Source organism: Pelodiscus sinensis, chromosome 1 (genome assembly GCF_049634645.1).
Source record: "Pelodiscus sinensis isolate JC-2024 chromosome 1, ASM4963464v1, whole genome shotgun sequence".
Classification (NCBI taxonomy): Eukaryota; Metazoa; Chordata; order Testudines; family Trionychidae; genus Pelodiscus; species Pelodiscus sinensis.
Window position 1 is genome coordinate 169,380,441 of NC_134711.1, and position 23,930 is coordinate 169,404,370.

The 23,930-nt window shown below is 42.5% G+C and overlaps 1 protein-coding gene across 3 annotated transcripts in view; it reads left to right on the forward strand.

Annotated features, from left to right (window-relative positions):
- The window catches only part of ROBO1 (roundabout guidance receptor 1), a 1,035,646-nt gene that overhangs the window by 891,693 nt on the left and 120,023 nt on the right, over positions 1–23,930 (forward strand). For all 3 annotated transcript variants that reach the window (XM_006136943.4, XM_075909735.1, XM_075909745.1), the window contains exon 6: positions 15,345–15,465. In XM_006136943.4, the coding sequence (XP_006137005.1) occupies positions 15,345–15,465 (121 nt within the window). The remainder of the gene's footprint in view (positions 1–15,344; positions 15,466–23,930) is intronic.

The following is a 23,930-nucleotide window of genomic DNA, read 5'->3' on the forward strand; positions in this document are numbered from 1 at the left end:
ACAGCTCCCCTAATGGACTGACTGCCTGTCATACCATGCTGCTACATCTGGGTATGTCTACGCTACATTTTTTTTTGGAAAAAGATACACAAATTGCGAACCACAATTTGTGTACCTTTTTCCACTTCTTTTCTCAGAAAAGATACGTCTACACAGGGCCAAATGTGGGGAAAATCTCCTCTTTCAGAAGATCCCTTATTCCTCATAAAATAAGGAATACAGGGATGCCATAAGAACATGCCCGCTTTTTCGAAAACTGTTCTGAAAAAGTGAACGCGTTCTCTGGATGCGGCAGAGTTTTACCAGGATACCTCTGGTATCCTGGTAAAACTATGCAGTCCAGACACAGCTTCTGATACAGAGGCAGCAGTGTGCGGTGGCAGCAGTTCCTCTCTGGAGTGGTGGGAGGGTCTGAGCTCCCAGACTTGGTGTGAACCAGAACAGAGCTGAGCTGCCTTCCCACCTGGCTCCTAATAGACATTAAATGCAGAGCTGCAGCAGGGGTAGGTCCCTGACCCAAATGCAAGCTGGGACTGAGCTTGGCTGCTAAAAAATTTACTGGCGGGGAATGGGGAATGCATGTAGTCTATAGCATTAACCTCTATAAGCTTTTACTTATTGGTTAATTGACTACACTTATTCCTATCTGGTTTAACTCTCCCAATACATCAACATCATAAAATTCCCTTGATGAAAGGCATAGAACTTAGGGCAATGCCGTTAAAGTGACCTGATCACCTGTCTAAATTCCATTGCCTAATAGCCAGAGGGTATGCTCCCCTTTAAAGCCCCCAGAAGATTTGTAATTGTCTTTCCTGTTTGTTTGGTGTCAAGAGCTCACATAGGTACTGCCCAGATGAGTGCACTCATTTCTGCAGTGCACAGTGGATCTCTTTGGGTCTGTAGGGAAAGGCAGCTGTGCAGGCACAACTCCATTCTTGCTGCAGGAACTTGCTCAGGACATGGAGAAGAAGGGTTACAATAGGAAGAACACACAGCAGTGGAAAATGTGAAACTGTGGCAGACATAGGCAGAAGGCAAGGGGGTCAAATAGTACGCTGGTGTGAAGCTGCAGAAATACCACTTCTGCAAAGTAGGGCTGAGGTCAAGGTGATACTATATGGGTCAGAGACTGGTGAAGGAGCTGTCAGGATCGGAGCAGTGGGAGATGGAGGCTCAGGGTCATGATATAGAGCTGGCACTCTGGGTGCTTAGCATCAGACTGTGGAGAAGAGGGCCTAATTTTAAGGAAGGGTGAAAAAAAAATTGAGACTGTCCCTGGACCAGTAAAAACGTACACCACTGGAATTCATTTTTTCATACAGGTGTAAATTAGGCAAGGTTAATTTACTGATGGAGGATGAGAAATAGGTACAATTTTTATATGCATATGATAGACTTTTTTCATTAAAGAAAGGAGATTTTACTTCTCCTGAGAGAGATTTTTGTGTAAAACAAACCCCAGTTTTCAAGACAGCTTTATTTTACTAAACATGTTATGTTAAAATAAACTACAGCATTACATGGCCCTGTACAGCATTATTAAATGTGAGTCAGTGTCATGGGGGCACATACTATATTTCCATTATATTTCCCATATCAAGAATTTGACTTAACTTTTACTGTCCAGATAATATGTCTTCGGTCTTTGCCTTCTCGCAGATGTGCACAGTGGTATCCTTTGGACCCTTGCCTCTGTCTGGGGAATGAAAGTGGTGTGTCAAAGGCAGTCATGTTCAGAAAAAACCTGCCCCTAATTTAAATGTTTTTCTCTTTCTACTGCACCTGCAGTTATTTTTGCTCTAACATGTTCTTCTGAAGATGTTGCCCCAATTCTGTATTTGAATGGAAGTACTGAAATGTATTTATAATGAATTCTTAAGAGCTAGAAGCTGCAGTGAAATCATAATCAAAGGGTTTGAATCCTTTCCTTTTTGGATAGGTGCACAAGTTCTGATATAAAAAGAAATTGTTATAGGGAGGAAGGGAGAGAGAATCACAAGGAGAATTCTCTATAGACCTCATACTGGTTATGGAAACTGCATTTATCTTTATTATTCTCCATCACATGTGGCTACCCTACCATTTGAGACAGAAGTGAGAGGTGTATGGACACTGTTATAGTTGGGCACAGAGAGCAATCATTACAAGGTTTATAGCACTGTGCAAACAAAAATGCCGAGCTCAGCAGAGTATAAACATGTATTGTGGATTAAAATGCTCCTTCAAGACTTCCCTCAGTTACATAACCAATTCCCTCTTGAGCTCTTCTTACAGCCTAAAGTTCATAACACACTGCACAATACTAAAAAGCTGTGCCAGATCCATGTCTTCTGAAAGAGCTGGCTGGCTCACAGGTTACCAGGGCAGTTGAAAAGTGTTTGAAAACCTAGTAACATACCTATGGAAGGATCAAATTGAGAAACTTGCATCGTGTGACATTGAATCTGCACCCATGAAGCATCGCAAACCCTTTCCAAAACACTATTGCCTAGTTGCACAATGGGATAGCTTCTCAGAGTGCGCTGCTCTCTGTGTCAATGCAAGAACTGTTACAGTGGATGAGCTCCGCAGATATGAGGAGCATAGCATGGAGATGCAACTGCGGTTTAATAAGAGAAGTGTCAGTATAGCTGTGTAACTAAAGTTGACTTAACTTTGTAGCCTAGACAGCTTGCTTGCTTCATATGTATTCTTTGTTGCTTATTAAACTACATAGAAAAAGGGTAACATCTTTTGAAAGGGATTCCCTGAAATTTCCTAAAGGTCTAGAATAGGGGTCGACAGTTGTTCGGAAGTGGCATGGCAAGATTTAAATTATTCACTTCTGCATGCCGGCGGGAGGATGGGACTGAAGTAGGAGGGTATGGTGACCATATTTTCTGAACCAGCTGTAGCTAGGGAGAATGGTTTACTTTAAATTATTAAACAGATTAAACATTTTATCTTTCTCATTTTAGTTTGTCAAACTTCATTTTAAATAAAGTAAAATATTAATTTATGTTCAACACAAGAAGTTTCAATATTTTTGGTGGGGGCCCTTTTTCTGTGACACTGACCCACAGAAAAATCAGTTGGGGACCACACAAGTGAGTAACAAAGAAATTCCTCCAAAAACCCCCAACCCTCACTGATGTGGCCTCTAAGTGAGACACCTCACTTCTCTGGTGCTCCAGCCTCATGGGGTGAGGGGAACGGACAGGGAAGACTGAAGTTCAGGGTTTCCTATAGGTTTACTTATCTGGGGTTTCGGAGTTAGTAGATTTTATGGGCCCCCTTAGGCTCTTTGGGTAGGGACAAAAATGAGAGGTTCAGTGTGCAAGACAGGCTGCCAGCAAATGGGATAGGGATAGAGTGCAGGATCTGAGAGGGTGGTGGGGTTCAGAAGGGGGAAAGGTTGTGAGGTCTGAGTGGGAGGTAGAGTGCAGAAGCAGGCTGAGAGTAAGGTGTCTCGCCAGGTGGAGGGAGCTAGGAGGGAGGGTGCAGGAGCAGGGTGGGGGTAAGTGTCTGACCAGGCTGGAGGGAGGGTGCAGGAACAGGATGTGGGAAGTGTGTCTGGCCAAGAGGGAGGTTGCAGGAGCAAGGGAGGGTGTCGGAGCAAGCTGTGGGTGTGGGGTCTTGGCAGGGGGAGGGGAGTGAGTAGAGGGGATTGGGCTGTGGTAGTCTAGGCATGAGGGGGGACACTTGCAGCAACTGCTGCAGCCACGCAGTCCCGGGCTGGCCCTGGAGGCTGGAGGCACCACTGCTGCAGCCACATGATCTGGGACCAGCTCCAGAGGCCTGAGGCGGTGCTGAGGAGCTTCAGCCCCAGTGATACCTCCTCCCACCACAGCCTAACTTGCTGCCGGGGAAAAGGGTGGGCTCCAGCGGCAGCACAGGCTTCTTGCTGCATGGGGGAGGAGGGAAGGGCCTGAGCTCCTTCGACGCTTGCCATTGAGAGAGTCTATTGGCCATTGGTCTAGAGAGAGTGGAATATACAGTGGTAAAGCACAAGCATGGCTTTCTTGTGTGAGGATTTTTAGTCATAGATTATTAACAACAGAGGAAATATTGTGTGCTTGTATCATCCACTGAGATTTAAATAGTCATGCGAAAAATGGTTCAAGTATTCCCATAAAAACACCACTTTTTCTGTTTATAAATGAGTTTTGGTTGGGAGGTGGACTGGTATGGATTTTGCCATCAGTCCAGGCTGACTTTGTGATTAAGAAGAACCGAATGTAAAACAAAGTTTTAGTAATTTTTTGAATCTTTAACATTTTAAGCTTCTACAAGAGAAATACACTAAGCTATGGATTTCCTTTCATCAAGATTATTTATTATACCCTCTGTCTTGGTGGCTTTAATTTTCCCTGTTAATCAGAGGAATATCAAGCTTTGGAGCAATTCTGATATTTAGTGCCAACAAGTGCTGACTGTGTACCTTAAAAACACAATTGAAGTTACCAAATAGCTCCAAGGAGAGCTGACAGCACTTAAAACTCTGTAGATATTCATCTTCTTGCAAGATTAGGCTTTTAATGAATTTGACTGTAAGAGATGGTGAAGCATTTTGAAGAGCAGAACTGATCCTCAGTGAAGCTCACATTTTTGCACAGGCTGGGATGGGTGCCAAAAGTGCCATGTAGGAGCTGAATGTTCTTCCAAAATCTCCACCCTCAAGACGATTTTAAATAAAACAGTTCTGTTATAGATAAGCAGTGGTGCTCATTATCATATCCACACCCCACCATCATCACAAGGGTTTATGGTTTGTCTGTTGGAGAAAGGAGGTTTCCAATTTGAGTCTGAAAGTCTGCTCTGGGCAAAAAAACTGATATAAAAAAATCTCAATCCAAGAGTGTTTTCTTTAAGCTTCCTTTCAATTTACATGTAATTTTTTTTTGGTGGGGAGGGAAGGGAGGGAGTTCATTGTTGAAAACCAAAGACAAACTTTTATTAAATTGCCTATTATATAGATATCAATTCGAGAATGGACTTATGCTCCGTCTACACTGTCAGGTTTTTGCGGAAGAGGAAATGCCCGTGAATCGCTCATTAGCATTTCTCATGCTCTCATTTTCATATTCTCTTCCAATCCTTTTTGCGGAAGAGTTTTTTGCAGAAAAAAAGGCAGTGTAGACAGGGCCATTTTGCACAAAAAACCCCTTTTGCTCAAGAACCCTTATTCCTCATTTTTTGTAAAAAACTTTGTTTTTGTGCATTTTTTCTGCAAAAACCTGACGGTGTAGATGAAGCCTTACTCTCAAAACCTGAAATAAAAATAAAATAAAAAATGCATGCAGCTTTTTCAAATGATACTGTTTGCCAAGATATGCATATGTCTTCCCTGTCTTTCTCTAGATCTTTCTTAAAAAAAAGAAAACACCATTAGCCTTTTTTTTGATACAGGCAGTGCCCGGGTTACATGGATCCGACTTACATCGGATCCCTACTTACAAACGGGGTGAGGCAACCCTGCACTAGCTGCTTCCCCCCAGCAGACCAGGGAGACGCGAAGCTAGCGCCTCCCCCCCCCACAGCAGACCAGGGAGACGCGGAGCAGCTTTTCTCAGCAGACACCTCAGCTTGAGAATAAAGGACTGAGGGACGTGAGGTGTGGGAGAATAAAACTGAGCTCTGGAGAAATGTTTGGCTAGAGTTTCCCCTACAATATGTACCAGTTCCGACTTACATACAAATTCAACTTAAGAACAAACCTACAGTCCCTATCTTGTACGTAACCCGGGGACTGCCTGTACTGATTTCCTACAATTTGGGGGGTTCTCACGCTCTCCTTTAACCATTAATGTCTTTCTTTCTGAAAGCAGATTTAAATTCTTTAAGGCAAGAGCAGTGTCTGACTATGAATACGTGGTATGCCACAGGCATGGTTCTAAGCAAATAATAATAATGAGACAATACAGAAACACAAACATTATTACAATCTGCCATATATACTGCTGGCAATGTTGTGTGAATTAAGGACAGTTTCACCTGTCAGTCTAAATTTCATTTCCTTAGGGATTTAAATTAGCCCTTAGAATTGTTTTAATGCTTTTTTAGATTTTATATATTATATAGAATGAGGATTATGGGATAAAAGTCAATGCATTTAAATATGCTGGTGGTCTGCCTTGTTGGATTTCCCAAACATTTTCTCCTTTGTTGCCCTTTGTTGACTCATTTATTCTTTGCCTCCATACATAAGTACATATATACATACCTATGTATAGTTTTCTAGTGTGCATTTGTATGACTGTGTGTGTGTAGTGTATGCATGATATTGTGTTTAACTTTGAATAACTTGTAGGTTTGGTTTATTGTGGTAGCATGAATTGATTCAATATTTCTATATCTTTTTGCTGCTGAGTGGTTATAATTTATATTCTAGGTCTAATTAACTTTTAGAGCACTTACAACTTTTTGAATGGACTTCTTATGTTGTTTAATGAAAGAAATGAAATGAAATGAAAATGGGGTAGATGAATTATTTGTGAATGGCAAAGTTACTTGTCAGTTACAACTTCATTTCAAATGTCTGTCGGTAAAGCCTATATGACATCCCATCATATCTGTGTATTTTTTGTACAGCAAAACAGTTTTTACAAGTATTCTAGAACCCACTGCTATAAAGCAGTGAGACCACCTTGTGAGCCTCTGTGCATCCACATCTCTTCCTGGCTGTTCCAGAGCTGTAACCACTTTCAATGGGACTGTTTTGTATTCCCCACTTTTAAAGCCAGGTATCTTGTTACCAGGAATTAGGTCTTAGAGGGAGTCATATAATTTTTTTAAATGACTTGAATAAGATTTTCTGTAAATGTAAAAATATAGTGAACTTTAAAGTCTATTAATTTGGATCTTTCCAAGATTAGAAGCAAAATACTGGATCTCACTGGGAAGTGGGCAGTACAAAATATTTTGAAAAGAGAGATTATTGCTTCTTGTTTGTAAGGAAAACTACTATTCCTTCAGTTGCAAATGGATTCGCTCCTTCACAAAAATGGTCCTGTCCTGTGATTTGGGGTATTATAGTATGTTGTCACTTTTTTAACCCACAGAGCAATCTTTTGGTACTCCAAACTTCATATGATGGATATAGCTATATTAATATGTACTAGAGCTGTCAATAGACGTGCATTAATGCCTGCAATTAATGCAGTCCAGTATTAACACATTAAATTTTTTAACGCGTGAATCTCAAGCATTAATACTGCTCTGCCCCTTGGAAGTGCCACTGCAGTGCTTCAGAGGATCAGTGCAATGCAGAGCCCGGGATCAGCTGGGGATTCCCCAGCTGACCCCAGGCTCCACTGTCCCTTTGAAATGTGCAGAGGCAGCATTTCAAAGGGGTAGCTGTCTCACGGCTGGCCATGAGGCACTGGGGTAGCTTTTCCAAGGGGAAGTGCAATGCAGAGCCCAGGATCAGCTGGACACTCCAGCTGATCCTGGGCTCCGTGTTGCACTGCCTCTTTGATGCGCCACTGTGTCATTTCAAAGGGGCAGTGCCACATGGAGCTTGGGGTCTGCTGAGGACTCTAGTTGATCCCAGGCTCCATGGCAGCGCTGCCCCATTGAAATGCCGCCGTGGTGTTTCAAAGGGGAAGCGCACACGATTAATCGCGATTACATTTTTTAATCGCTTGACAGCCTTAATATGTACACACACACACACAATATGAGAGAAAGAAAGCTAAAATAATCTTAGCAAGGCCACTGATAATTAGTCTCCCTGTTCTGAATAATTTTAGTTTAAAATTAACTTAAAACAATTATTACCCACAGAAATTTGCAGTCCATTTTATTGTACACTAGCAGTAACAGAAGAAATAGGTTGGAATATCTCAGTATGTAAATTATGGCCCCATATGAACACAGATCCATCTGTATTTTTTAGACAAATACCTACTCCTATGATTGTATCACTTGCCCACTGAACAAGCAACCCTGGAGCTTGCTCTAACATTCCTAACCCATCTGCAGTTTCTGTCATCGTTAGAAACAAACTACATCCTGCCTAAGGCCCAGGAGGTACAAAAATGAGTCCTTAGACTGCTACCAGCTTTTCTAATCATAAAAATGTCAAAGCTTTAAATCTGAGGTCCTTCAGGATTAGAAAGGGGATCTTCATACATACATCACTCCTTCCTGTTGTAACCCAGCACTCACATCTGTCCAGGAAGGACCCAAAACATAGACAAGTGACTTTAGGTAATTTTGAGGTGTTTTAACAATTACCTCCAGGTGAACTCTGTATATTTAAATGAATGGTAAGAAAGACCTGTGACTTTGCAGATGGAAACAAGGGATTGTTCCAATAACATTTTAAAGTTCTCTAAAATGTTTCTGGAATATTTTTATGTACATTATGGTTCATATAGAACAATATTTCTTAAACTTTTGAAGACTGAGGAACACCAAACAATTTGTTTTTTATGAGGAACACCAAGGATTTTTTTTTGTTGAGAGGAAAAAAAAGGTTGAGGGGAAAGTTATTGAACAACAACAAAAAAAAAAGGTTGCCTGCCCCTTTAAGGGTGGTCACTTTGAACTCTGTTGTTCTCCGTGGCACACCTCCGACTGCTTCGCGCACACTTTGTGCTGTGGAACACAGTTTAAGAAACACTGTATTGGAGATATGGTTAGACAAACCAGACTCTCCCCCTCCTCCATCATGAATTTTAGATGTGATCCTACCCTGAAAAACTGAAAGTTGCTGTCAGAAAGCTTAATGGAAATTAAAAATAGTAATTTCACTGGGGAGGCAGCGAAATAACTTTATGGAAACCTCTTGCTTTAGTAGCGTATGTAATATATTAAAACCCCAATGTGTATATTAAGAGGCTTCAATGAAGTAACATCTATGGGTAGAGAAAAAATTCTCGGATCAGATGCATTCCATATTTCCCTTTTATCCATCACCCCCACACTTAATTGACTATATTCCTCTCCTATTTTAATACCTCAAACATTTTAAATGTGACACTTAGAAGGGTTTACATATTCACATAGCTTTTGAACACACTGACTGGCTATAACCATCAAACTTCAGTTTTCACACCAAACGCGAGAGGATGCCTGTATTTTTGTCCATAAACCAAATTTGATTCTGTTTGGCTCCATTACTGCATAAGAATAATAATAACCCTCCCTAAATATTTACTGAAAATACCCTGAACTATTGTTTAAAAACAAAAGCAATATAATGCCACTCAATAAAACAAAGAATGTTACCATTCTTATTTACAAAAAATGATAGTTTATATTTACATGTGAAACACCACCTAGATTACACAACACGGTATTACTAGCTAATACAGTCCTCAATTCTGCAAATAGCAGATACTGAGGAAGGGGTCAAGTTACATAACTTCATCTTCTCTAGTTTGGTTGCCTGTGTTTCTTTTCCCTGTTATCCTAGTCTCCTTTCAATACAGGCAGTCCCCAGGTTACGTACAAGATAGGGACTGTAGGTTTGTTCTTAAGTTGAATCTGTATGTAAGTCGGAACTGGCGTCAGCCGCTGCTGAAACTGGTCAGTTTCAACCGCGGCTGAATCTGGATGTCAGTTCTGACTTACATACAGATTCAACTTAAGAAACCCAGGCATCCCCAAGTCAGCTGCTGCTGAAACTGATCAGCGGCTGATTCCAGGAAGCCTGGGGCAGAGCAACTCTGCCTCGGGCTTCCTGTAGTCAGCCGCTGGTCAGTTCCAGCAGCGGCTGACTTGGGGACGCCTGGGGCAGAGCAGCTGGGGTGCTGCTGGGTTGCTCCAGTAGCGCGGCTCCTTAGCGCTACTGGAGCAACCCAGCAGCACCCCAGCTACTCTGCCCCAGGCGTCCTGATTCAGCCGCTGCTGAAACTTACCAGCAGTGGCTGAATCAGGACGCCTGGGGCAGAGCAGCTGGGGTGCTGCCGGGTTGGTCCGGAGCTGCGCTACGGGACCAACCCGGCAGCCCCCAGCTGCTCTACCCCAGGGATAGGCAAGAAAAGCCTGGTCTGCTGGGGGGGCACTAGCTGCACCCCGCCCCCCAGCAGACCAGGGAGACGGGGGTGGCAGGACCGCCCAAGTCCTCCATGGCTTTGCTCCGTCTCCCTGGTCTGCTGACCTGGGAGACGCGGAGCAAAGCCGCAGAGCACGCGGGCAGCGGGACAGTCCAGGCGCTCCGTGGCTGTCCCACTGCTGGCGTGCTCCGAGGCTTTGCTCCCCATCTCCCTGGTCTGCTGGTCAGACCAGGGAGATGGGGAGCAAAGCCGCGGAGCACGCCCGCAGCGGGACAGCCCAAGCGCGCCCGGGCTGTCCCGCTGTGGGCGTGCTCCAAGGCTTTGCTCCTGTCCCTCTGGTCTGCTGGGGGGGTCCAGCAAAGCTGCTGCCCCCCCCTCCCCCCCCAGCAGACCAGGGACACCAGAGCAAAGCCGCCGCCTGGGCGGCTTTGATTGTTTGCCCGGGAGCAAAGCCGCCGCCTGGGCGGCTTTGCTCCCGGGCAAACGAGCAAAGACGCCCAGGCAGCGGCTTTGATCGGGTGTCCCTGGTCTGCTGGCGTGGGGGGGTCCAGCGGCTTTGCTGGACCCCCCCCCAGCAGACCAGGGAGACCGGGAGAAGCTTTTCTCGCCCTGGAGGACACGGGTGGTGACCCGCCACCCGTGAGCTCCGGGGCAAGAAAAGCCCCGTTCGTAAGTGCGGATCCGACATAAGTCGGATCCGCGTAAGTCGGGGACTGCCTGTACTTCAAGATACTGAAGAGTAAGAGAGGAAAGAAATATAAATTCACCACATTTAATTTAATTTGTGTAGCAAAATGCCCAAACATTTGAGTAATATCTTTCAAAGAAATTTCAAAGAGGCCATCACTTCCCCAGGGTACCAACTACAGTATATATTCAGGCAGTCTGGTGGAGTTTTAAGGTTTTCACCACCATCCTTTCTGGCCACAAGGCTCTCAGAAGTAATCCATTTTAGGTGCTCTAAAATGAGCAGCCATTTTACTCCTCGCCTTACAACTTTTTAACTACATCATAGCATAATGCACAGCAGCTCAGTTTCTTTCAGGTCTGGAAATAGACCACAGGAAAAAAATGAGGATACTACACATTTTATGCTTTCCAGGCTACAGTATTACTAACCCACCATGCCTGCTGATAAGTGGCTCAATCCTGCAAAGTGCTAAGTTTTTTTTTTTTTTTTAATTTCCACTAGACTCTTTGGGAGTTGACAGTTCGCCAACACTCACAGGATGAAACATACAGAAAAATTAAACCTTTTATAAATGAATATGCTATCTCTCAAAACAAAATACAGTAACAAAACCAACAAAAACAAAACAAACACAGCTCGGCAAAGAGCAGCAGACTGGTTCCTAGAACAGATTTATCAATAAACATCTTCTATACTGAATATTTGACAAAGTTTTACCCTATAAGCCTGCACAACTTACACCGCTGCTAAAACTATCCTAACAATGCAAAAAGCTGTACTATACAATCTGTCCATTGCTCACTTGTTTTTGTGATGTGCTTCCAGCTCACATCGTTGCATTACCTCCTGACATACTGAAGAAAAGGGACATAAAACAATTAATTTGTCTAACAGTTTATGTACAAGAATACTAGATTTTTTGCAGAGTTTAAAATTGAGCCTTTTTTGATCCAATGGACAGAAATCCTTCTCCTGAAAAAAGTTTCTTAGGCACTTGTAGCAGAATGTGTATCCACAAGGGGTGCATAATGGTGTTTAATGAAAGGTCATTTTTCTGCAACATACAAGACAAGTAAAGATAGTCATTCTGTGTTACAAGTGAGCAGTATGAGAACATTGATAAGAACAGTTTAAACCAGTGTTTCTTAAACTTTTTAAGACCGCGGAACACCAAACAATACATTTTTTTATGCAGCACACCAAGGTTTTTTTGTTGAGAGGGGGAAAAAAAGTGGAGAGAAATGCAGTTGCGGCCCGTTTAATTGCTGCGTGTCCTGACCGAGTTTCCATCAGCTGCCAGGAAAAGAAAAAACTCGCAAAAAAAAAAAAAAGAGAGGAAGAAGAGGTTGTGGTACACCTCCGACTGGCTCGCGGAACACCGGTGTGCTGCGCAACACAGTTTAAGAAACACAGATATAGAATGTACTGTGATGTGTTATAGAGGTGGGATTTTCATAAATATCAAACGAAGAGCTCAAGGCTCATAGAAAGTCAGTTGGACTTTGAGCTCTTCATCCTACCTTTTATCTATATAAGTTTGAGATGAGGGAGTAATTCAGCCACCCTTAGATAAGCCAGTAAAGTTTTATTTCACACCATATCGTCAATATTGATATAGATATGCAGAGAGAGAGATACATGTGTATCTCTATATTCATATTTATACAATATACACACATAGAATGGATAATATAACCTTGAAAATATATATTCTTATAGTTCTCTAAACTATATGACTTTGGGGTAAATTAAATGAAAATCTAATTAGGTACTTTATGCCCTTTGCTTTCTGTTTGAGGCTATCAGCAAAAAAAATACAATTACCTTACTTAAAAGAAATATTTGCAGTCACCTTTAATACTCCATTGGACATGCCTCAAATTTCCATTAAATTCCAGCATTTCTAGATCACTCAGTGATAAAGGACATCCATTTTTTCTCTCTGAAATGATGTGCGACAAAGGGAAAAGCATGAAATTTGTATTCAACACTATCTTCACTATATGTGCATGTCCATCTATCTCAATAACTGACTGTCATCATTCTGTGTATATGTCTTACGATGATAATAAGAGTCCAGTGCCACTCAAGATGTCAAGTTCTCAGGGATAGATTTCTAGCTGCAGGCAACTTGAGCAAAGTACTTCACATTGGAACATTCTGTGGCTAGTCACTCATTTTGTTAGGCCTTTTAATGTAGCTTTATAGGCAGCTTTTGTTTTTCCTCTACAGGAAATGATTGTCACATGTGATCTGAGTTTAAAACTTATGCTGAAAATTAGTAACGAATATTTAAGTGCAATTGCTGGGACCATGAGATTTATTCAGATTACCGTATGCATTATATTCTGTTGTGAACATGTTTTGTTGCAGTTTAAAAATGCACTTAACAAAGACATTTAAAAATAAAGAGAAGACTATGATTTTTAAATGGAATCAGTGAGAGGTAGCACTGTTCACTTTGAAACATCCAGGAGAAATTCTTTGCTTATACCAGTGCACCTCCATTAACTTGCAAAGAAATGAATTAGGGTAAATAGGAATAGAAATCTGGTTAGCTCCAAATATTGCCAAATACAGGTTCTGTATACCTCTGTCTTTGTTTATTTGCAGAAATGTGGATTTAGGAGCCAAAAGGCATTAAACAAAACTTTAAAACAAAATCTTGGTACAACATTTTTTTGTTACACAAGTTATGAGGTATGATATTTCTGTCAGGACTGGAGATGATAAAAAGTGGTTAATCGGGTAAAGGTAGAATCACTGAAAATCTTACACAGTTACACTTCAGAGCCCTCAGTGCATCTGGCTCCCCGAAAGTGGGGATATCAGGTAATAGAATAATCAAGTAACCGCATGAATTCTTACCGATTACTTGACTATTCTGTAGTCAGCAGTGGCAGCAGCAGCCAATGGGGAGACCCCTGCCACTAGGGTTGCCAGGTGTCTGGTATTGATCCGGACAGTCCGGTATTTTCACCTCCTGTCCGGTAAAAAAAAAAAAAAGCCCGGAAAATACTGGACACCTAAAATTTTCTGATTTTTTTCCCATCCAGGAGGCAAAAATACCTCAGGGCAAATGTCTGGCCTGGAGCAGGCAGACAAGATGGCGGATGGCCACCGGCAGCCTGTTAGGGCCAGAAAGCCTCAAAAGCATTTCTTAAAGGGGCAATGCTGGGTTTTTTTAATTATTATTTTTATTTTTTGTCTCAACAACTTTGGTCTCCCCCCTTTTTTTTCCTCAACATAATTTTTCCATGGTGTTTTTTTGGGGGGGAGGAGAGGGGAAAGGGGGCTTTTCGGTATTTTTGGCTAAACCATTTGGCAACCCTACCTGTCACTCCACGCTGCTGCCTTTCTATTAAGCTTATCAGTTAATTGTATAGTTAACTACATGTCAACATCCCTGCAGGCTCTGCAGTATAAGCTTTATACTGCAGAGTCTGCAGTGTTGGGGAGCAACTGTCTCCCTATGAGCCAGTGTCTGCCAGGAGCCGATTTTTAAGCCAGCTCCCAGTGCATGCCAGCTCTCTCCTGCAGCTCTACTCCGGGGAGCCAGCTGCTTCCCCATGCTGCTGTCTCTTTTAAGCTGGCTCCGAGTGTGTATCAGCTCTCAGGCCTGCTCTCAGAGAATAGGCTGCCACCCGTGGCGTGAGCTCTGATACAAAGCCAGCAGTGCAGTGTGGCAGCCGACTCCCTGGGACCAGGGCCAGGAGCTGACGTGTAATTGTTATGATAACCTATAAGCTCATGTTTATCAGTTAACTGGTTAAATGGTTAAACTGTTGCATCTCCCACTCTGGATCTATATTAGGGAGAGTTTATTTACTCTACCATTATAAATCAGACCCACACTCCCTAAAATGCATGAGAACAGAAAACAGATTTTTTTTTTTAATTGATTAGCTATTTTTAAATAGCATTTTTCATTGCTTGAGTGAGGTCTTTAACAGTTTCATGATCTGGAATCTAATTAAATGTAAACTTGTGATGCAGGTGCCTTTCATAGTTTATAAACAAGAAGACCACAACTCAGCACTGAATGACAAATTTGTCTCTAATGCAGGAATTGAATATATTTTTTACCAAGCAAAAATTTTTACAATAATTTACATGCAAAAAACATATTAGATGTCTGATTCTGAAATAGTAACAATAGAAAGGAAATTGTAGAGCCAGTGACTATCCAGGATTAAACATCAAGAAGAGTCACTACTGGGCAGTAGACAGGTTGAATTAGAATAACTTCTAGATCCATTAAAGTGAAGAGGTTTTGGAATACAGAAATAAAATGGTGTAAAATTAATGAGCTGAACAAAATGCTTTTGACATGGAAGTTGTTCATTAGCCTTTTTTTCTCCATCCAGCCCTATGATTTCATTATGGGTGTTCATTATACATAACTAAAAGGCTCTGGAGAATTTTTTTTCATTTTAGATTAAGTCCAAATAAAATTTGCTCAGTATTCAGTATTTTATGGTTTTTCTTGGTGAAATGTCAATGTGTAATAAATGAGGGGCACCAAGCAAGAGAGTGTATATTCAGCACTTAGAGTTTAATAATTATACATGGCATCTACATCACGCTGTACATCTGTAAAGCACTTTACAGACATTATCTGATTGATTATTTTAAAAGTAATTTGTATGATCCTTGACTTGTCCTAGATCAGAGGAGGAAAGCTCATGATTACCTACACAAGAAAGAATGATGCTGGCAAGTACGTCTGTGTTGGAACAAATATGGTGGGAGAACGAGAGAGTGAAGTGGCGGAGCTTACTGTTTTAGGTAAGAGAGACTCCATTGTGTAACACCTCAGTAGTGAAAATGAACATCTTTCTTTCTTTCTTTCTTTCTTTCTTTCTTTCTTTCTTTCTTTCTTTCTTTCTTTCTTTCTTTCTTTCTTTCTTTCTTTCTTTCTTTCTTTCTTTCTTTCTTTCTTTCTTTCTTTCTTTCTTTCTTTCTTTCTTTCTTTCTTTCTTTCTTTCTTTCTTTCTTTCTTTTTCATCCACCTCTTTTGCAGTGTTAGGAATGGGAATGTTCTTGTGATGGTCTTGGATAATTTCCTGATGGCATATTCCAGAAAATAAATTATAATCAATATTGGTTCTTGAGCACACAGTGGAGTATTGTTGAAATAAGGAGGCTTGCAACTCCACAGTGTTTCTCAACCTTTTTTTTTTATAAAGTACCCCTTTTTAAAAAAAGAAAATTATAAGTACCCCCTTTAAAAAAAATTTATCCCAGTATCTACAGTTTTCAGACACACAAACATTTTTCTACTGTTGCATCACATTTGTTTAAACAACTTAATCGTAACCGGGCGGGCGATGAAATTTTTGGGTGTAAAAAGTACAAAAATAATAAATCACTGTAAAACTTAAAACAAAAATTCAGTTTTCTCCAAATTTCAATTGTGTTGATGTACCCTCCAGACTTCTGTTGAGTACCCCTGAGGGTACTCATACCACTGGTTGAGAAATACTGTCCCAGAACAAGATGAAAATTGAGGAAAAAGAGGAAATGGCACAAGTCAGCAAGCTAGGCTGATTTGTGAGCATTTTTTTCACATATGCAGTCAGATCTGATTTTGTTTTCACACTGTACATAATTCTAGTTTTCTCTGACCATAACAGCGTTTATAAATAATATCAGAACAAGAGTGCCAGCAATGCCCCTCTGCCATGTATACTGACTAAACTGGAGAGTCTTTACGAGAAAGGATTAATGGACACAAAGCAGATATTCAAAAATATACAGAATCGATATATCTGTAACACACAGAAACCTGTTGGGGAACATTATAACTTGACCGGGCATTAATGGATCTCAAAGTCACCATATTATTGGAAGCCAATTAAAAAAAACAGCTTGAAAGGGAAGCTGAAGAGCTTAATTTCAGTTACAAGTTTGATACCTACAGTAGAGGTTTAAACAAAGTCCTTAACTGGATTATTCGTTATTCTCCACATCCTAATGACATAAAAGGCCAAACACCAGGTTCTTAAGAACACTCTATCAGCTTCATTTAGCATGGAAACCTGAATTAACTCTTCTTTTCCCATTTTTTTCTCCTCTCCTTTCCCTCCCCATTCCCTCTCTCTGATATTTATTTGGAACTTGGACTCCTTAAACTACATTTATCTGAAGAAGTGGGTTGTGCCCACAAATGCTCATGATACTATCTACATTTTTGTTAGTCTGTAAGGTGCTGCAAGACTATTAGTTATATTTTTTTAAAGTTTTTCCAGTTACAGACTAACATGGCTATCCCCTCTGAAACATCAGAACAAGAATTAGCTTCTAAAACAAACGTGTGTCATTTTCCCTTCCTTGAAGAAAATAAATATCATCTCAAAAACTTAAATGAATAATTTATGTAATGAAATCTTAAAATGTACTTAGATCTTTTACATGTAAATATATACATTGGCCTAGTAAAACAAGAGGTGGTCTACCACTTTGCGGCTTTCTGAGGGGCATAAATTTGCTAGCATACAACTAGCTCAAATGAGCCTAAAGACTTTAAATTGTCTAATCAGTCATTAAAAGGGGCTTTTCAGTCCAATTAAGCTAAATCAAGCTACTGTGATTGAAAAACCATTCTTTATTTTTGCATTGGTAGACATGGCCTTATGATGTCTGCAGTGCAGCTTCAAAATATCTTTAACATTTTGGGATCTTCTGTGTGGTCCTGATTCTGGACTCACAGTGTGAAGTATTGCTTCAAAGCAGTATACGGCTTGGTAACAGCTTAACCCTGTTTATACTGGGAACAAAAACTTTATAACTGCAGGGTATACACCAATGACCTTGGAAACTTCACAGCAACATTGAAGTTTAAAAATTGCAGGATTCAGTTAAGTTCCTGGCCCTGTCTTTAACTGTGCTATTTTATTCTGTTTTAGGCACTGGTCCGACAGTGTTAAGTTCTTTGTTTTGTTTTCTGTCCAATTCACAATTTAAAATGCTGCATATCTTGAAATCCTGTTCAATGTTCAAGAGTAGCAGGGAGTTCCTTAATATGATGATAGTATTTAGCAACTCAAACTATGTTGACATCTACTCATCAAGACAGTGTGGTAATTTTTTTTAGAAGCCCTGCATATTTTACTTTATATTATTATATTTTCTATTTGGCTTTGAAGCACTTGCTTTAGAGGTAAATTTAAGTCATCTGTTAGAACTTTCTAACTTTGTACAATCTGGAAATTTACAGGAATTTTAGTTTGCATGAATATGGTTCCTATGTTCAGTGCCCATACATTTGCACTAGTTAATTACTCACACCGGTTTCTTTCACCATTTTCCCAGGAATGGCAATATTGTTGAGTTACAGTTGCCTTAGTGGAAAGTATGAGTATTAGATTCTCCTTTCTGAAAACTTACAGGAAGGAGGAATCTTCATGGATTTTGATTTTGTTTTTCATTCTTCTTTAATTCAAAATTTATCTCTGATTTTTGTTCTTAAAAAAAAAAGGGGGTTCCCTTCAGGAGAAGAATGGTTTAGTGGGTAGGACACTAGCCCAGGGCTTGAGAAAACAGGCTCAGTTCCCTGCTGTGCCACAGACTTACTGTGCAGCTTTGGGCAAATCACTTAACTTCTCTTTGCCTCAGTTCCCATCAGTAAAATGGGGATAATACCATTTTTCTACTTCACAAGGAGGTTGAGGATAAATACATTAACAATTGTGAAGCACTTTGAGACCTCTGATGAAAGAGCACTATAAAAAGCAATGTACGTTGCTATTCATTATTATTGTTGTTGTTAATAATAATAATACATAAACAGAAAAGTGAAGTTTCTGATAATCATACAAGTTTATTTACAGTAAATTCAATACACATTCCCAGCTTGGAACTTAGGCTATGTTATGTTCTGACTTTAGGTATAAATGTTCACCAGTGTCAACCTTTTATTTATTTTCTGAATTTTTGGAAGATAACATTTCACTCTTAGGTCTATAATTTGGATTCAGGAGGGGATTTATTTTCTTGAAACCATGTCAGAAGATTTCAAGGTGATCCTCCCTACACGTTTATTATTTTTACTTAATGCCTGTATAGTTTAGTGGAACAAGGAGATTTTATTCTTGGTATCAGATACATAAACTAGTTTTGGAAGCATATATATATATAAATACATCCTGAAGATATTTTTACTGAGAATCCGTTATGAAAATGCCCTGATATTCATCTGAAACAGAAAGAAACTCTTGGACTATTAATTGAGCATTTTCATCCTTAACCTTCCTATAGGAGATGGATCTAAAGAACTTCATGACTACTGTGTTCACTGGTATTGACTACCAGTCTTTTATTTCACTATTATAAGACTTACTAGGTCAGAATAATTTTTGCATAATTTTGCCAAACACCATTTTCTATTCTGTTCTTCATTTAATCTAGACTTGCTCTTTTCAGAATGTCATGTACTAACTTCTGAGAGCTCAACAGTTTTCCCTACCGTATTTTTACACCAATCTGCTTTGAGGGCTTTGGAGGTTTTTATATTTTGTTTATTTTTTTACTTTCTACTTTCTAAATAACTATGCAGGTAAAGTTGTTTTGCTTCTGTAACACCAACTTTTTTTATGCTAGTTAGCTGCATGAAAACTGTCTAGGTATGTCTATACTACCACCCTAGTTCGAACTAGGGTGGTTAATGTAGGCAACCGAAGTTGCAAATGAAGCCCGGGATTTGAATTTCCCGGGCTTCATTTGCATCTTGCCGGGCGCCGCCATTTTTAAAGCCCCGCTAGTTCGGACTCCGTGCCTGCGGCTACACGCGGCACTGAGTAGGTAGCTCGGATTAGTCTTCCTATTCCGAACTATCAGTATACCTCGTTCCATGAGGAGTAACAGTAGTTCGGAATAGGAAGCCTAATCCGAACTACCTACTCAGTGCTGCGTGTAGCCGCGGGCACGGAGTCCGAACTAGCGGGGCTTTAAAAATGGCGGCGCCCGGCAAGATGCAAATGAAGCCCGGGAAATTCAAATCCCGGGCTTCATTTGCAACTTCGGTTGCCTATATTAACCACCCTAGTTCGAACTAGGGTGGTAGTGTAGACATACCCTACGTGATGTTATCTCTTTTATAACATCTTTTGTCTATTGTTTGGGCTCCTGTACAGACAATCTTGACAACTTTTAGATTTTAGGAGTGGAGTTCTGTTTTAATTTGTACTGTACCTTATATTTACTTGTAAAGGAATAAGTTATGAGTTCCCTCTCATCTACCCACCTCAACTCAAAAAGTTGAAACTGTGTGTTTCAACTATATATAAACTCTTACATTGCCTTACATTTAGACTTGACTAGGGTGTTCTCTTCTACTCCCTGTGTGTTGAGGATATCTGCTCCAAAATTTTTGACTTAAAGAAGTTCTTGCTTGATACATGTTATGAGCATGGACCCATGGTAACAATAACTTCTGTGAGGAAGAATTATAAAGGAGGAATTTTCTTTTTCTTTGTGCTGGTGAGAAAGAAAATGATCACGTTCCCCTTTTGCTGCAACATTTGAAATGGGTCAGTCAAACACAAACTGTTACCAATGACAAGATACAATAATTCTGAAGACTCTGTGGTGGCTTTAACAACCTCTGAAGATCTTCAGAATTTCATTATTACATCAGGGTCTTTGCGGAGGCAATACTTAGTGTGTGCCTTCTTTGAAAGGTACAGTAAAATTGTGATGTCCATTGTCAGCTTTTGTACCTGGCAGCAGATCTGTTTCTCTTGGTGGAGAAAAGCTAAGGCCACTTGCGGTATGTCTACGCTATGAGCTTATTTTGAAATAAGCTATTTTGGAATAATGACTCCCAGAATAACTATTTCAAAATAGCATGTCCTCACTACAAATGCCTATTGAAATAGCACAGAATTATATCAAAATAGCACATCCACACTGATTGGAGCCTGAATCACATTTAAAGCCCTCCAGGAGCACTCCGGGCAGGACATCTGGACAGCAGTCACTTCCTGTAGCTACTACCGGATGCTATCTGAGGCTCATGCTTAAAGGGGCTTCTCTCTATGGCTGTGTCTCAGACTCTTCACCTTTGCCTACCTCCTTGAGGGACAGCAAATTTTCCTCAGTGACTCCTCTGGTAGTCCTTGTGAACACCACAACACTTCTGCCATGGAGTCAGACCTGCTGCAAAGCACTCACTGGCTCTTAGACCTCATGCTGCATCTATTGACACAGTTATTGCAGGCTGCCCAGGTGGCGCTGCAGGACCAGGACCAGCAGCTCACTCTGGGGCATCTCCTCACCCCATTCCCTGTGCTCCTCATGCAGCATAGTCCCTCCCAACTTCCCCTGTACACCGTGCACTGCCACTTCTGGCACCAGGACAGCAGTTCCAACTGGTGGGATCGCATTGTCATAGAGTGGTGGGATGACCAGCAATGGCTCCAGAACTTCTCCATGTGGAAGGACATCTTCATGGATCTCTGCAAGTAGCTCAGCACTGCCCTCAGGCAATGGGACACCCACATATGACCCATTACACCCTTCCAGACGTGTGTCGCTATTGCTATTTGGAAGCTTGCCACACCAGACAGCTACCACTCTGTTGGAAACCAGTTCAGCATGGAGAGATCAACCATTGGGGCCATGCTCATGCAGGTATAACTCTCATGCTAGTGTCCCAGGAAGGTGGTGAAGCATTGAAATGGACTTCTCTAGGAAAGGGGTGTAGACTCTCCCTCCCTGGAGGTTTTTCAGTCCCATCCTCACAAAGCCAGGGATAAGGCAGTTGAGATTCCTCCTGCTGTGGAAAGTGGCATAGGCTGGAGATGGCCTATCCTGAGGGCTCTGGCAATGCTGTAATTCTCAGTTTATATCTTCCCATGGGTGGTAAGAGCCTTCAATGCCATCCTGCTGCGCAGGGTCATCCTAGGCGACATTGTTCCCATAGTTGACAACTTTGCTGCCATAGGCTTCCCCAACTCTGGGAGGATCACTGATGATACCCACATTCCCATCCAGGCTTTTGACCAATGTGCCTCAGATTACATCAACCAGACAGGGTACTTTTCAATGGTGCTGCAGGCTTTTGTGGACTACTGAGGCCGCTTCACCAACATCAACATCGGGGGGGGGGGGAGGGAGAAGTGCATGACATCCATGTCTTTAGGAACTCCAGCCTGTATCGGGAGATGCATGCCGGCTCTTTTTCCCTTTTTCAGGGTTTGGGACATGAATCATGGGTGACACAGGGCTCCCCTAGCTAATGAAACTCTACATGGGCAGCCTGGACCTCACCAAGGAAAGGTTCAATGACAGGCTCAGCAGGGCCCCATCGTGATGGAGGGCACCTTTGGCTGTTTGAAGAAAAAGTTCCGGTGTCTCATCACTCACCTGGACCTCGGCAAACCAAACATCCCTCAGGTGGCGGCGGCCTGATGTGTCCTGCAAAACCTTGCACAGGAACAAGGGGGAGACATACCAAGGTGGAGGGCAGAGTGGCTTACCAGGGCCTTTGAGCAGCCATGCACGGCTGCCATCCGGCAAGCCCATCAGGGCTCTGTGCATCCGGAAGGCCCTAAGGAAGAATTTCAGACGAGGCCAGCTGTGACACTCTCCCCTGGGCCTCCCCACAAGGGTCCTTTGCATAAGTCCTCTGTGCCTTTCCTCCTACACTCCTCCCTTCCCCTGCCCTCCCTTCCCCTGTCCACCCTGCCCACCTTTCCTGTCCCTTTCCCTGCAGACTAAATAAACCAGACTTTTTGTTTTGGAATAATCAGCTGTCTTTTTTTTTTTTAATTTGACGTAAATATAACATGGGAGGCACTGGCGAAAGAATCTGGAAGAGGGAAGAAAGGAGAGGAGGGGCTCAGGAATGAGGCTGGTACTGGTGCATGCCTAAGGTGGTCCAACCACCTCATGTGCAGGGCGGCCATAAGAGGGGGAGGCAGGGGAAAAAGCCAGAGGGGCAGGGGTGGAGCAGGAGCGAGTGCGGATGATTTGGGAAGGAGCAGGTGCGGGTAGGCGACTGCTGGACTGCTCAGTTGCAGTTTCAGGTAGTTGATGGCAGCGCTGTATGCTGAGTACATTCTCCGGGCCTGTTTGGACAGTTCCTGCCAAATGGTGTGGTGCAGCTCCAAGTCGGTGTCTCCCCTCTACTCTGGCTGCTTGAGAAACCACTGCAGGGCTCGCAGGCAGGTTCCCGCTACAGGTCCTTGTGGGGTCATCTGCGGCAGTGGCTCTCGCACAGCTGGGAGAATGGCCCAGATGTTGGTGGGTATGCCTCACTAGCAGCTGGTCTGTGAAGAAAATTGAAAAGGGCAGTCATCCCATGAGACAATGTGCATGAAGCCCTGCCCTCATCTCTGAGCTGACACCAAAAGGTCTTGGTTCAGATGATGGTGATGTGCTTCAAACAAGGCCATCGGTGGCCTAGATAATGTACACTGTCCCAGAGGGGCATAGATGTCCGAGGGGAATCTTGCTATCCCCACGTCCAGCGGACAAGCAGGCATGGGAAGGTGCTGACCAGGCCAGGAGCCTACGGGCAGGAGGAGGGTGACGGGAAATTCACCTTACCTTTGTGTCATGCTTTCACCAGGTCTGGCAGTGGTGGCATTCCACAGGAAGAGGACTTCTATCCCTGGCTGCCGGAGGAGAGTGGGGGAGGGTGTTGGGGAGATGTGTGTGAGTGGCAGATGCCGCTTTCCAGGGAGGCTGCTATTGAAGTCCCCTCATCTTCCTCTGCCTAGTAGGTTCCCATGCAGGGGCTGGCTCAGTGTCCTCTGCCTCGCTGCCCTTGATGGGGAGTGGATGCTGCCCCAAGAGTGTGGGCATGACTATGTGTCATGTACGGCACTGCTGTGTGGTTCCATGAGCTCAGACCCTATAGGAGTGGCTTATAGTGGGAAGGTGTCCCACCATAGAGTTGAGAGTAAGGCAGGCCTCTCCAGAAACCCTATGAGCAGGAGTGCAAGGTTCCTTTGTGGTAGCCTCATGCAGCTGTGTGATCTGGACGGGTATTCTATGTGCACAGGCTGCTGTGTGATCCCCTGGCCGAGAAGGCAAGCGAGGAGCATTCAACCCCTCATCACCTGCCACCTCCTCCCACCTTTATCTAAGGAAAGTAATGGAACTCACCTGATGGGCCTTCCCCGTCTTTGTCTGAACCCTGGGCGACTTCCCAGGAGTGGGGTACCGGCTCCAGGGACAGGATGACCTCCTGGCTCGTGGGCAATGTGTCCAGGCTGGTCTACTTGTCTTCCTCCTTCTTCACCATC